Source organism: Phyllobates terribilis, unplaced genomic scaffold (assembly GCF_046119375.1).
Source record: "Phyllobates terribilis strain yellow unplaced genomic scaffold, ASM4611937v1 Scaffold_9__5_contigs__length_417890890, whole genome shotgun sequence".
Classification (NCBI taxonomy): Eukaryota; Metazoa; Chordata; class Amphibia; order Anura; family Dendrobatidae; genus Phyllobates; species Phyllobates terribilis.
In genome coordinates this window covers 149,322,586-149,338,537 of record NW_027362769.1, presented here as the reverse complement: position 1 = coordinate 149,338,537, position 15,952 = coordinate 149,322,586, and the positions used below count along the sequence as shown (strand labels likewise).

At 44.1% G+C, this 15,952-nt stretch overlaps 1 protein-coding gene across 7 annotated transcripts in view; it reads left to right on the top strand.

Annotated features, from left to right (window-relative positions):
- Nucleotides 1-15,952, top strand: part of FMNL2 (formin like 2) — a 235,233-nt gene that overhangs the window by 171,921 nt on the left and 47,360 nt on the right. For all 7 annotated transcript variants that reach the window (XM_073647171.1, XM_073647168.1, XM_073647172.1 and 4 more), the window contains exons 7-9: nt 9,431-9,539; nt 9,805-9,881; nt 15,067-15,160. In XM_073647171.1, the coding sequence (XP_073503272.1) occupies nt 9,431-9,539; nt 9,805-9,881; nt 15,067-15,160 (280 nt within the window). The remainder of the gene's footprint in view (nt 1-9,430; nt 9,540-9,804; nt 9,882-15,066; nt 15,161-15,952) is intronic.

Sequence of the window (15,952 nt, the reverse complement as noted above, 5' to 3'; positions counted from 1 at the left end):
GGGCTTCCCTATATTGTTGTGTCCGGCCAGGTACAAATAGGCAGCTGGTGGTTGGGGGCAGCCTGTTCCTGCCTGCTGTACCTGGCTGGACACAAATATAGGGCGAAGCCCCACGTCAATTTTTTTTAAAATAAATCCTTTATTTTAACACTAAATGACATTTGAGGAGTTAATAAAGATGCAGTCCCTAAATTATTATTTATTTTTAAATTAATTTTTCCCAAAACTTTTGACGTGGGCTTCGCCATATTTTTGTATGCCAGCCAGGTACAGCATCCAGCTTCTATGAACGCGCCATTTTCCGGGGTGGCTGCGGACTGCAATTTTCAGCGCGCGTGGGGGGGGCAGAAAGCTTGGGCCTCCCTGCGCTGCAGATTCCAGCCCCCAGCTGCCTAGTTGTACCTGGCTGGACACAAAAATAGGGAGAAGCTTCACGTATTTTTTTTTTTTTAATTATTTCATGAAATTCATGAAATAATTAAGAAAAAAAGGGCTTCCCTATATTGTTGTGTCCAACCAGGTACAAATAGGCAGCTGGTGGTTGGGGGCAGCCCGTTCCTGCCTGCTGTACCTGGCTGGACACAAATATAGTGCGAAGCCCCACGTCAATTTTTTTTAAATCATTTCAGGAAATTCATGAAATAATTTAAAAAAATTGATGTGGGGCTTCGCCCTATAATTGTGTCCAGCCAGGTACAGCAGGCAGGAACGGGCTGCCCCCAACCACCAGCTGCCTATTTGTACCTAGCCGGACACAACAATATAGGGAAGCCCTTTTTTTCTTAATTATTCCATGAATTTCATGAATTTAAAAAAAAAAAACGTGGAGCTTCGCCCTATTTTTGTGTCCAGCCAGGTACAACTAGGCAGCTGGGGGCTGGAATCTGCAGCGCAGGGAGGCCCAAGCTTTCTGGGCCCCACCCGCTGCAAATTGCAGTCCGCAGCCACCCCGGAAAATGGCGCGTTCATAGAAGCGCCATCTTCTGGCGCTGTACCCAACTCATCCAGGGCCCTGGTGCGGTGGCTCACTGGGTAATAAAGGGGTTAAGGCCAGCTTGGCATTATCAGCTGGCCCTAAGCCCGAAATTCATGGGGTCACGCCAATATTAGACATGACCACCATGAATTTCTAGTAAAGTATTTAAAAAAAACACAAACACCCAGAAAAAAGTCCTTTAATTGAAATAAACACACAATTCTTTATTGTTCTAAATTAAACCATACTTACCATCACGCCCATTCCAGCTGAAGCCAACGATCTCCTGCAATAAAAGAAAAATAATAAAGCAACCTCATCCTTACCTTTCCATGGCTCCCACGACGGCTCCAGCTCTGCTACATCGAGATGACAGGCTGGACCGCAGCAGAACGCTGCCATCCAGCCTGTCATCCCGCAGACACTGAGAAGCGCAGGCATACTTCCACTCCTCAGTGTCTGGCTGTGACGGCATCCAGATGAGCCGACAATGAACTCGGCTCACCTCATGTACGTCACTGACAGCGTGGGAGAATTCTCCTGCACTCAGCGCTTCAGCGTGAGAATTCTCCCACGCTGTCAGTGACGTGCATGAGGTGAGCTGAGTTCATTGGACATGACCTCGGCTCATCTGGATGCCGTCACAGCGAGACACTGAGGAGCGCAAGCATGCCTGCGCTTCTCAGTGTCTGCGGGATGACAGGCTGGATGGCAGCGTTCTGCTGCGGTCCAGCCTGTCATCTCGATGTAGCAGAGCTGAAGCTGTCCTGGGAACCATGGAAAGGTAAGGATGAGGTTGCTTTATTATTTTACTTTTATTGCAGGAGATCGTTGGCTTCAGCTGGAATGGGCGTGATGGTAAGTATGGTTTAATTTAGAACAATAAAGAATTGTGTCTTTATTTCAATTAAAGGACTTTTTTCTGGGTGTTTGTGTTTTTTTTAAATACTTTACTAGAAATTCATGGTGGTCATGTCTAATATTGGCGTGACCCCATGAATTTCGGGCTTAGGGCCAGCTGATAATGCCAAGCTGGCCTTAACCCCTTTATTACCCAGTGAGCCACCGCACCAGGGCCCTGGATGAGTTGGGTACAGCGCCAGAAGATGGCGCTTCTATGAACGCGCCATTTTCCGGGGCGGCTGCGGACTGCAATTTGCAGCGGGTGGGGCCCAGAAAGCTTGGGCCTCCCTGCGCTGCGGATTCCAGCCCCCAGCTGCCTTGTTGTACCTGGCTGGACACAAAAACAGGGCGAAGCCCCACGTATTTTTTTTTAAAATTATTTCATGAAATTCATGGAATAATTAAGAAAAAAAGGGCTTCCCTATATTGTTGTGTCCGGCTAGGTACAAATAGGCAGCTGGTGGTTGGGGGCAGCCCGTTCCTGCCTGCTGTACCTGACTGGACACAAATATAGGGCGAAGCCCCACATAATTTTTTTTTTAATTATTTCATGAATTTCCTGAAATAATTAAAAAAAAATTGACGTGGGGCTTTGCACTATATTTGTGTCCAGCCAGGTACAGCAGGCAGGAACGGGCTGCCCCCAACCACCAGCTGCCTATTTGTACCTGGTTGGACACAACAATATAGGGAAGCCCTTTTTTTCTTAATTATTCCATGAATGTCATGAAATAATTAAAAAAAAAAAAAACGTGGAGCTTCTCCCTATTTTTGTGTCCAGCCAGGTACAACTAGGCAGCTGGGGGATGGAATCTGCAGCGCAGGGAGGCCCAAGCTTTCTGCTCCCCGCTGAAAATTGCAGTCCGCAGCCGCCCCGGAAAATGGCGCGTTCATAGAAGCTGGATGCTGTACCTGGCTGGCATACAAAAATATGGCGAAGCCCACGTCAAAAGTTTTGGGAAAAATTAATTAAAAAATAAATAATAATTTAGGGACTGCATCTTTATTAACTCCTCAAATGTCATTTAGTGTTAAAATAATGGATTTATTTAAAAAAAAAAATAGCGTGGGATCCCCCATAATTTTAGTCTCTAGCGGAGGTTAAGCAGACGGCTGGGGCAGATGTTTGAAGCCTGGGAAGGGGGTAAAACCCACGGAGCTTCCCAGGCTACTAATATCAGCCCCCAGCTGAATACCTAGCCTTTACTAGCTATTAAAATGGGGGACCCCCCCAAAAAAAATGACGTGGGGTCCCCCCTATTTTAATAGCTAGCAAAGGCTAGGCAGACAGCTGGGGGCTGATATTAATAGCCCAGGAAGGGTGCCATGAATATTGGCCCCCTCCCAGGCTAGAAACACCAGTCGTCAGCCGCCCCAGAAATGGCGCATCCATAGGATGCGCCAACTCTGGCACTTAGCCTCGCTCTTCCACGCTGCCCTGGTGCGGTGGCAGGGGGTAATAGTGGTGGGGTTCATGTCAGCGCCAGCTGCCATGAAGCCCAGGTTAGTAATGATGGGCGTCTATAAGACATCCCCATTACTGACCTACAAAGTGTTAAAAAGAAAAAACACACACTACACCCAGAAAAAAATAATTTATTTGAAATAAAACACACAATTTTATTTAATTCTTAGTTTACTAAAAATAATAGTTACCTGTCCACGTTCCTGCGCTGATCTCCCATGCACAGCTGTCACATCTGGAGATGGTGACAGCTGTGCATGGCTGCTGTAAGCTCACGCTGCCGGGAACACGTCCGCTCCCGGCAGCGGGAGCCACTGACTGAGGTCACCGGAGTGCATTCAGGCAGCGCAGCTCCGGAGACCTCCTTTACGGCACTGCTGTACCGTGGGAATTTCTCACGATACAGCAGGGCCGTAAAGGAGCTAACCGGAGCAGCGCTGCCTGAACTCCGGTGAACCCTTACGGCCCCGTCATTCTAGCGGCGGCAGCGGTTCAGAGCGGTCACATTCTATGTGGCTGCTCTGAACTGGAGATCTTCGTGGGACACTCGTGGACTGCTACGGAGGGGTAAGGATAAGGTTGTGGTTTATTATTTTATTACAGGAGATCGATGGCTTCGGGGAATTAGGTGTCTAGGTGAGTATAGGTGTAGTTTTTTATTTTTTACTTTATTTTAGGTGGCGATCGGCGGGGACAGGTAATGTATGAACTAATTTCTTTTAGGTAACCACTGGCCACCAATGACATGTATTTAACATTTATTGGGGACACAGTAGGGCAATTTAAATAGCAGGATCAGTCTGATGGGAACTACTGCTCCCATCGAGCTGATCCTGCTGGCAGGAGTGGACGGGGGACAGACATAGGCCGATGGGAGTAGTAGTGTCACATCGGCCTATGTCTGCCTGCACGCACACACACCGCACACACCCGCACACATCGCACAGACACCCGCACACACACCCCGCACACACACCCGCACACACACCCCGCACACACACACCCCGCACACACTCCCCGCACACACACCCCGCACACACACCCCGCACACACACCCGCACACACCCCGCACAAACATCGCGCACACACCCCGCACACACACCCCGCACACACACTAATCATGACGGGCTGATGGTCTGGGGGGTGTGGCTGACCTGTGCGGCCGTGGGAAAGTTCATGTGAGTTCATGCTGTCAAGCATGAACTCACATGAACCCTCTGAGGGCAACGCGGCGACTTCAAATGAACAGCTGATCGGCATCAGCTGATACCTCAGCTGTTCATTTGAAATAACCAGCGGGAAAGCGCAGCACAGAACGGGAAAGCCGGCGGTGAAGTCTTTTCACTGCCGGCTTCCCCGCCCGGGTCCTTCACTCCCCGCTCCTTGGAGCTGCGCTCCCCGCCCGGTCCTAACTTACGATCGGGATGGGAGGTGGCGAGGGGAGCGGAGGATCGGGGTGGGAGGCTGCGGGGAAGCAGTATGGGGCTGTGTGATTGTTTAAAAGCCGGCGGCTTTATACCGCCCGCCGGCTTTTAAACAATCAGGAGAATTCTCCCCCGCTGGGATGGCATTCTGATGACAGGCTGGATCGCGCTGCCATCCAACTTGTCATCCTTCACAGACACTGCAGAGCGCAGGCATTATGGGAACTTCCGATTCCGGTATCCGATATTGTAAAAGTATCGGAATTAAGTATCGGAATTCCGATACCGCAAATATCGGCCGATACCCGATATTACAGTATCGGAATGCTCAACACTACCCACCATCCATTCTCCTTACCTGGCGGTACAGCTGAATTTCAGCAAAAAGCTCGCTCAGAAAAATGACAATTTTTCTACAGTAGCGGAGGGTCAATTATAATAAGGAAGTCTGAAGTTTCCTCCGCAAATACCAAAAACAAGAATAGGAAAAAAAAAACAACCCAAAAAAAAGAGAAGTAATTTTTGCAGCATCGTGGAAACTTCTCCAACCACATATCCACGCTCGATATAGCAGCCGCCCGTCTGCTGTCATCTACTGAGCTGCCAACAAAACAAGAACTAATTAGTCTCAGTTCCTCCGAGTTGAGTATTGTGCAGGAAATGTTGAGGTCATCTGGGCTACCACTACCAAAAAGTGGCTTTTTATCTATTTGTTATGATGTCCCAGTAGACTCTGTGGCTGTCAGGTTACATCCCTGGATCTGTTCATAATCAAGCCCTGTGTTTTCTCTAATGAGCAGTTACAGGAGGACACAGGAATACATTGCCGGCAAGGTTGGGATGATGTCATATGGCCGGAGGCAATTTTTGCTGCTGTAAGTGACTGGATATTCTACGCAGCAGTCGAAGGGCTGCAAAATCACAATTTAACCCACGAAAACCCTTCATTTTTGCCAGCAGTTATTAACGTGCTCGAACATCTCAGATGATCGACGATTAGTACATTACATACACAGTAAGGCGCCTTAAAAATAGTAATCGATGCTCATTTTATTATAGATTTCTAATGTAGTATAAAATAATGTTGTAAATATCTTAAAAAATGCTATAAATCTAAAATATTTCGCTTATTATTACATAATATAGAATCACAGAAGAAATCCAACTTTCCACTAGTTTGTCCAGCCAAAAACATCTACATAAATGAGCTTTAAATCAAATCTGTCAGCACAAAATGACTGTTCAAACCAGTGGCATAACTATAGTCCAGTGGGCCCTGGTGCAAAATTTGGACTTGGGCCCCACCTGCATGTTCGTCAGATGTATGGGCCCACATAGCGTTCCAGATCCTACGAAGACATACGTGTTCGCCCCCCGTGTAATAGTATCCTGTAATAATGTCTCCCATCCTGGGCCCCTTCCTGGTATAATGTCTACCTTTCCTGGTATAATGTTCTCCATCCTGGGTCCCTTGCTTGTATAATGTCTTCCTTTTCTTGGTATAATGTCTCCCTTTCCTGGTATAATGTCCTCCATCCTCGGCCCTTCCTGGTATAATGTCTCCCTTGCCTGGTATAATGTCTCCCTTTCCTGGTATAATGTTCTCCATCCTGGGCCCCTTCCTGGTATAATGTCTCCCTTTTCTTGGTATAATGTCCTCCATCTTGGGCCCCTTCCTGGTATAATGTCCTCCATCCTGGACCCCTTCCTGGTATAATGCTCCCTTTTCTTAGTATAATGTCCTCCATCTTGGGCCCCTTCCTGGTATGTCTCCCTTTCCTGGTATAATATCTCCCTTTCCTGGTATAATGTTCTCCATCCTGGGCTCCTTGCTGGTATAATTTCTCCCTTTTCTTGGTATAATGTCCTCCATCCTGGGCCCCTTCCTGATATAATGTCTCCCTTTCCTGGTATAATGTCCTCCATCCTGGGCCCCTTCCTGGTATAATGTCCCCCATCCAGTAATATAGGTCCCCCATCCTGGTATATTATGTCTCCCATCCTGGGCCCCTTCCTGGTATAATGTCTCCCTTTCCTGGTATAATGTCTTCCTTTCCTGGTATAATGTCCTCCATCCTGTGCCCCTTCCTGGTATAATGTCTCCCTTTCCTGGTATAATCTCCCCCATCCTGGGCCCCGTCCAGTAAAAATGTCTCTGTTTTCCTTTTTTTTGTAACACATGTAAAAAAAATAAATAAAATTAAACGATTCTTCTTACAGTCCTCTACTCCCATGATGTGCAGCATCTTCTTCTACAGTATAGCTGGCACAGAAGCCAGCAAATAACTTCAGCGTTCAAGCGATGGGCAGCGCATGATGTCACTGCCACGCGCCGCCCGTGGCCAGCACGCCGACGTCCGATTCCAGCCTCTGATTGGCTGGCTGTGTTTATTGCAGTGCGCTGCAATACATTTCAGCTAACTCTGCATCTTTGGACGTACAGCCAGCTGAAAAAACCACTGGTATCAGTGGGACGCCTCCTACACCAGCCCAATCATGATCGCACACTCAGCAACCGCGATCGTTACGCACCTGGTTCAAACCAAGCACAGGCGCTCATTGCACTGTTCCATCTACTTGTTTTGCGTCAATCTCCTTCTTTCCCCGGAGTGGAAGATGGATGGAGATAGATGGAAAACCAGTAGGTGGGAAGGTGCACTGAACCGTTTGGCCACAGCAAGTGTGTGCCAAGTAATCTGTGCTTGGTTTGAACAGTCATTTTGTGCTGACAGAATCCCTTCAAAGATTAAGTTGCAGATACTATATTCTGCCAGTTGCACCAGTTGTCAGGTACTGTAGCTGCTCTGGTCATCAAAGCTAAGTAGAATATGTGGACGTCGTTCCTTTTTACAATACTCGTAGCTTTTTCCTCTTAAAGGCAAATGATCCTCGAGCTTGGAAGCGCTCACAGATAACTGTCAGCGTGAATCAAATGTCTCCAGTAATTACTGGGCTTATGTAGCATTATGACACTTAAGTTATTTCCGGTGCCCTGACAGACAATAACCGCAGGCAGCCTGCAGACATTCATCAGTGCAGCCATGACAGCGGCGGAGCACCGGCAGCCGTCCTCCATACTCTGATTCCTGCGTTATTTATGTGTGTAAGTTATGTATCTTCCCATCCAATCATTGGTTTTGACCAATGTTTATCAAAATCCACCATCGACGTTGCCAGATCAGATACCCGGGCGGCGTATTGATGTGCACCACTTCATATCTGCTCCCCGATGAGGTGGAGAGGGGAAAAGGAACTTCTGTGCATGGGTTGAAAAATATTATCCTCTCGTTGGATACAAAAAGCAGTTGTCGACCAATTCAGAGCAGATCTTTCAGATTTTATAGCATAAAGAGCGTACATTATTAAATGGATCTTTTAGACCTGACAAGACTGGAGTACTTACTATGAAAATCCATGTTAGAATAGATGTATAATCCTTTTTCAGAGTTTAAACTTAAGCTTTGCCTATCTATCTGAATGACCTCTCCTCAGTGCCCCTTCTCCCTGCAGCTGCTGAGATCTCACACTGCTCAGTATAAGCTGCAGCTGTCACTCAGGCTGGATGGGCAGACACTGAATACACTTAGACTTATAGCTTCTCTCACTCTATAGCTGGACTCATAAAATGCTCATTTTATTATCAGAACTACGCAGCCATTCTGAAATGGACTTTCAAAGTAAGTTCACCAGCCTCATCAGATGATAGAGAACTATTTAATAATGTATGCAGTCTGTATTGTGAAATCTCATGACAGATCCGCTTTAAAAGATCTCATTCCCTCTCAGGATCCAGCAGTCTCTACTAAGAACAGAAGATACAATGCATATGTGAACACAGGCTTAATAAGTTGTTTGCCCGTAGGTGCAGCTACGTGTAAAAATAAAAATGAATCTTTACTTACCCTTCCCAGGTCCACTGTTATGTTTCTGTTGCTGCTGCCTTGGTCTTTGTTGAATGGCTGCAGCGGTGAGGTCATGTCAACAGTGTTGCAGCCAGTCACTGAGCTCAGCAGCCACTGAGCTCAGTGACTGGCTGCAGCGCTGTCTACATGATGTCACCTCTACAGCTAATCAAGAAAGACCAGGGCAGTGGCATAGACACAGTGCTGGACCCGGGAAGGGTAAGTACTGCTGCCCGGCTGCTGTACTGGAAACATGGCTAACGGGAGGAATTGAACTTTATTCCTCCCTGGAGCCGCCGGCTTTCAGTCATAGAGGCGCGTCTTCAGTCACTGCTCAGTACACAGTGAGTGGCAGCTGGAAGACGCCCCCTGCACTTTGATTGACAGCTAGATCTGTATAGGTGCACTGCTGAAAGAGCTGTCAATCAGAGTGCCGGTACATGGTTACAGCCGCCACACACAGATGAGCAGTGACTGTAGCTTCTCATTCACGCCTCTATGACTGAAAGCCGGCGGCTCCCGAGAGGAATAAAGTTAATTTTCTCCCGGTAGCTGGGCTTTCAGTGCATTGGCTGGACAGCATTGAAACTCTATTTACCTGAAGATTAACCCTTTATCTGCAGGCTAATAGTGTTTGAGGACATGACAGGTTCCCTTTAAGATGTAATGACTTTTATATCCGCAGATGAGCAGCCCTACAATAAGGCATTAGATGCATATACACTATGTATGTTCACTCTATTAAACCTTTGTGTTGCAGGTATAATACTTTGCCCAGTAGACGGACGCTAAAAAATTCAAGATTAGTTTGTAAAAAGGACGACGTCCATGTCTGTGTCATGTGTTTGCGGGCGATCATGAATTACCAGGTAATGTCACTTATCTCTACAATTATTTTTATACATTTTGTTGCTGCATGAAGGAATCACAAGTGTGCGCCATAGCGCCACATCAGCTGTGTAGCCAGAAAATAACATTGTCTGCTTCTGGTCACCACAAGGGGGAGTTATGGCGCTCGCTGCATACAGAGTATACATTGAACTCAATAATAAAGCAGTATGCAGTGCCCCAATGAACGGTTTTATAATTTTCCACAATTTATAACAGAATATTTTTTTTTTCTGCTTTCTGCAGTATGGTTTCAACATGGTCATGTCCCATCCGCATGCCGTCAATGAAATTGCACTAAGTCTGAACAATAAAAACCCAAGGTGAGCATTTCTGGTCTATTCAAAGGCACAATGCACCTAAAGCGATCAGGATACAAGATAATTCTGTATAATTCGGGTGTAGTGACATTAGATCACAGTCTCAGCTCTGCTACATCTGAATAGTGGTGAAGATGAGGATGATGAGGATCCTGGAGTCTGCAGTCAGCATTCAAGACTACTTAGGTGGCCCTACTTAGGGACATGTCACCTGATTCATGCTGCCCAAACCATGGGGAGCATGAATCAGAGCCCGCCGCAGGATTGCAGTCAGGTATATTTCCTTAACCCCTTCACTACCCAGAGATTTTCTGTTTGTTTTTTTTCCTCCTCTTCTTCCCAGAGCCATAACTTTTTTTATTTTTCAGTTAATATGGCCATGTGAGGGCTTGTTTTTTGTGAGACAAGTTCTACTTTTGAAAGACACCATTTATATTACCATATAACGTACTGGAAAACACGAAAAAAATTCCAAGTGCAATTAAATTGCAAAAAAAGTGCAATTCCATAATTAAAAAAAAAAATTTATTTACCATGTTCCCTCTATGGTAAAACTGACCTGGTAATATGATTCCGCAGGTCAGTACCAGTAAGCAGATACCAAACATGTATAAATTTTTTTTTATTTAAGTGGTGAAAAAAATTTGGAAATTTGTAAAAAAAAAAAAAAAAAAAAATGTATTTATTTTTGCCGCCATTTTTTCGAGACCCATAGCGTCTCCATTTTTCGGGATCTGGGGCTGAGTGAGGTCTTATTTTTTTGCGCGACGAGCTGACGTTTATATTGATACCATTTTGGGGTAGATACAACGTTTTGATCGCTTGTTAAAAGTTATTCTGGCGTTTAGATTTTTTTTCTCGTTACGCCATTTACCGATCAAATTAATTTATTTTATATTTTGATAGATCGGACATTTCTGAATGCAGTGATTCGAAATATGTGTATTTTTTAAATTGTTTTATTTTCAGTGAAGGAAAAGGGCGATGATTTGAACTTTTGGGCTTTTTTTTTTACTTTTTTCATATTTTGTTTAACCCCTTAAGCCCCGGAGCATTTTCCGTTTTTGCATTTTCGTTTTTTGCTCCCCTTGTTCCCAGAGCCATAGCGTTTTTATTTTTTGGTCAATATGGCCGTGTGAGGGCTTATTTTTTGCAGGACAAGTTGTACTTTTCAACGCCATTACTAGTTTTACCATATCCTGTACGGGAAAACGGGAAAAAAATTCCAAGTGCGGTGAAATTGCAAAAAAAGTGCAATACCACAGTTATTTATTTATTTATTTTTTACCACGTTCACTGAATGGTAAAACTGACCTGCCCTTCTTATTCTACAGGTCATTACGAGTTCGTAGACACCAAACATGTATAGGTTCTTTTTTATTTAAGTGGTGAAAAAAAATTCCAAAATTTGTTTAAAAAAAAAATAGCGCCATTTTCTAAGACCCGTAGCGTCTCCACTTTTTGGGATATGGGGCTGGGTGAGGGCTTATTTTTTGCGCGCCAAGCTGAAGTTTTTATTGATACCATTTTGGGGTAGATACGATGTTTTGATCGCCCTTTATTGCATTTTATTGCAATGTTGCGGGGACCAAAAAACGTAATTCTGGCGTTTAGAATTTTTCTCTCGTTACGCCGTTTACCAATCGGATTAATTCTTTTTTTATATTGATAGATCGGGCGATTCTGAACACGGCGATACCAAATATGTCTATGTGGGTTTTTTTTAGTATTATTTTATTTTGAATGGGGTGAAAGGGGGGTGATTTAAACTTTTATATTTTTTTTATTTTTTTTATATTTTTAAAAACTTTTTTTTTTCACTTTTTGCTTGCTTCAATAGTCTCCATAGGAGACTAGAAGCAGCAACTGTCTGATCGTCTCTGCTACATACAGGGGACGAGCAGATCCCCTGCATGCAGCAGAAATGGTCCTGTGCTATGAGTGCCGACCACTAGGTGGCGCTCATAGCGACCAGATCATGACAACCACAGGCGTCTGCTGCAGACCCTGGGTTGTCATGCCCACCCATCGTGACCCGTGATCACGTGACGGGGTCGCCGGTGGGCGGGGCTTAGGACGCACTTCCAGGAAGCGCGCGATAAATGCCGCTGTCGAAGATTGACAGCGGCATTTAACATGTTAACAGCTGCGGGTGGATCGCGATTCCACCCGCGGCTGTTGCGGGCACATGTCAGCTGTAAGAATCAGCTGACATGTGCTCTGTTCAGTGAGGGCTCAGTGCAGCAGCCCTCACTGAACAGGGGGGAGGCCAAATGTGTGTACTAATAACCCGTTGTTAAGGGGTTAATAACTTTTTTTTTTTTCACTTTATTTAATAGTCCCCTTAGGAGACTCGAAACTGTGATCATCCAAACGCTTGTGCTTCAGCACTGCTATGTATGACAAAAATAATGATCTCCTATGAATGCCGGCCACAAGCCGGCGTTCACAGGAGTATCATAGTGACAGGCACGGGGGTCTTCTGCAGAACCTTGGCTGTTATGATAACCAATCGGCGCCCCGCGATCACATGAGAGGAGGGCCGATGGGCGGGATATGTGGCATGCTTCCAGCCGGTGCGTGTTAAATCCCACTATTAGTGATCGAGATTTAACTGGTTAACAGCCGTGGGCAGAGCACCGCTCCATCCACGGCTGTTAGAAGCTGATTAAATCAGCCAAGTGCGGGGAAAGATGCGGGCTCGGCAGGGACACGAGATATGATGTACGTTAAAGATCCCAGCGCTGCTAGAGGTGATTGACAGGTTTCTCGCTATTTGGAGAGATCTGTCAATCACCTGCAGCAGAGCTGGGCAGCATGAATCAGGCGACGGGTTCCATTTAATGACCAATTGAATAAGATGTTGCCAGATTATCTGTTCAGGTTCAGGTGTCTGAAGTCTCATTTTTTTGTCTTATTATTTATTTATATATTTTTTAAATCAAACATTTGCATTTCCCATAATATAAATGCAGCATCTTTTCTTTTCTGCGCAGTACTGTACCTCTGTTATGCCTCCTGGAAATGTATAAATAAAATGGCGATTAGATATTCCAATTGAGACATAGGAACGGTAACGTGCAATTGTCGGGTTATTACCAGGAGGTATAACAGAGGAACACAGCGCAGTGTATTAGACGAAAGGCTGTAGGGTTGTTATTTTATGAGAAATAGAAGAATTTATTAAACTAGACGAGTCAGGAGCATATGAAATAGCTGCCTTGACTGTTCCCGTTAATAGCTCGGCAGCGAATGTAAAATACGCTTGGTGAAAGCCGATACCAATAACTATATTTGATATCTCGGATAATGAAATGTGCCCGTAATCTGTTTCCTCCTGCTCTTGTGAATGGAGTTTATTACCAATCTGCCCGTAGAGATCCATTGCAGTCGTCTTCATGTATTAGGTATCAGCACCACAAGGTGATCATTGCTCCCGCAGCCCCCCGTGCCATCTAATCTGGGACCCGGCGTAATGTAAAGGGTTAAACACAAGCTTATATGAGGATCGTGAAGACTAGCGGCTTCCCGATTACTCCGGACATGGCGCCTGACGTCCCCTGTAGCATGAAGACCTCCGTCTGTCCCCGTCCTATCGAGGCAAATGGCTTCTGTTCATTTCTAGACATTTGGTTGTGAAATTCTCCATATGGCAAAATTAGGTCAGATAACTTGTGTCTATGAACAACAAGATATATAAAAAATGATTATTATTTTTTTTTGGGGGGGGGGGTAAAAATACTTCTTTACAACCTAAGAGTGGGAATTCATTCTTAGGGCTCGTCCACACGAGCATATAACAGGGCCGATGATTTATCAGATAGCACTCGGACCGATGTTATACTATGAGTAGGGATGAGCGGACCCGTGCAAGTTCGGGGTCTGGTATGCAACCCGAATGTTAGTCCAAAGTTATGTTCGGGTACCAGAATTATATCCGAACTTGAAGCAGAACCCAAACTCCATTGAAAACAGTTGGGGACCCGAACTTTGGAACTGGAAAATTCTCTCTCTCCCCTGGACTTTCCCCGGAGCTCTGAGCATTAGAACGAACTTCTGGGAGAAGTCTTTGTTCAAAGTTTTCACCGAACACTCAGTGTCCGGTACAAATCCCGAACTTTTAAGTTCGGGTTCGCTCATCTCTAACTATGGGGCCGCGCAGATCTGCCTTTCTTTTTTCATGCTGATTTAGGCTTACAAGTGTATCACAATGTGTAATAATAATAATATTAGGAAATATATCCAATTAAAAATAATATTAGAAAATCCCTTCAATTAGAAATGTAGTATAGTTCTTCTGATTCTCTATGTCTCTTTGCTCATGTGCAGGCATTGCAGGACCTTAGGTATCCATGGTTACGACCACCAGCAACTAGCTAACTAACGGTCACTATATCAGTCATCATAACAATGGATACCTAAGGTCCTGCAATGCCTGTACATGAGCAAAGAGACATAGCGAATCAGAAAAACTATACTACATTTCTAATTGGAGGTATTTTCTAATATTATTATTATTATTATTATTACACCTACTACATATTGGCATAGGACCTTGGAGATGGGAATACCCCTTTAAGAAAAAAATCTTGGCTCCGCAAATCGAATCACACGCAACCATTCATGTTTATGGGTGCTTGTAAAACATCGGACTGCACTCGGATGTCATCCGAGTGCAGTCCGATTTCCGTGGATACAGACAATGAAGAAGATGGAGAGATTAAGTTTTCCGTCTTCTCAACACCTGTGATACCTGAGAGAATCGGATCACAGTAAACTGACACTGGGCTCAAACTCTGATCGGAGTTTGAGCCGAGTGTCATTAGCATAATCCTGGGATGTCGGATGACCGGTGGTCAGGATGTCATCTGTTCTGGTCTGGAAGAAAATGTAGGATTGTCAGCGCTGGAGCAGAGGACAGACAATTTTTTTTTTTTAAAGAGTGGAAAAACCTTTTAAGGTCACTTAAAGGGGTACCTGTCAACTGTCCACCTCCCCACATCCCCCCCCATTAAATAATTTCGGAGCACAACTCTCTTTTGTATTGCTCTTCTGTTATTCCTGTCCTATCATCTTGAAGGGCAGAAAATTTCCCAGTTCGTTGTGCTGCAGTAAGGGAAGTGGGCTGATTTATTGTATTATTTATATTGATTTTTTTTCTCCTTTTTTCCTTTTTTTTCCCCTACAGAACAAAAGCACTTGTTTTAGAGCTGCTCGCAGCCGTCTGCCTTGTCCGAGGAGGACATGAAATTATTTTATCAGCATTTGATAACTTCAAGGAGGTAAAAAAAAACATAATCCCACATTTCCCGTAGTCCAAGGAGAAGGCTCATGTTCTTAAGGGTTTATTGTAGTTTCCTCCTGAAATTGAAATCTTGGAGATTTAAGTTATTGATAATGATTTATAGGACTAAAAAAAAATCATAATATATAATTATAAAAAAGCAAGCATAGAGAATAAAAAAACATTATTAAATAATATAATACATGATTAGAATATATCATAAAAAAAACATAAGATAATTATAAAAAAAAAAAAAGAAAAGAATAAAATATGTTATTAAATAAAATAATACATGATTAGAATTTATAATAAAACCATAAAATATAATTAAAAATAAAATATTAAATCATAAATGCATTGAAAGTTAAAATATGATGGATCCTGGATGACTTTTTGAACCTGGTAGGGTTGGGAGAACGGGTCTCCAATGGTTCCTTCTATATTTTAATTAAAATAGAGTTATTTGCATGAGATAAGTGGCATCTCCGTGGTAACCACACAAAAATACCCTGGGGAATTTTTTGTTTTATGGTTAAGTGTTGTCACACTGTCATGTGCTTTAAATATAGGAGCTCGCCTTGGATTTTTCCTTTGTTAGAAAATAGGAACTTGTTTGTGTGTCAGCGTCTCTTTATAGATTTTTTTTATATATACGGTAAATTATTATTGGCCTTGGAGACTTGTGACAGATTTTTTTTTATGCTTTAATTTTTTCCATAGATGGTAAGAAAATGTTATATCACTGTAATATTAACTGTTTATTATTACTATATTACTATTATTATTATTA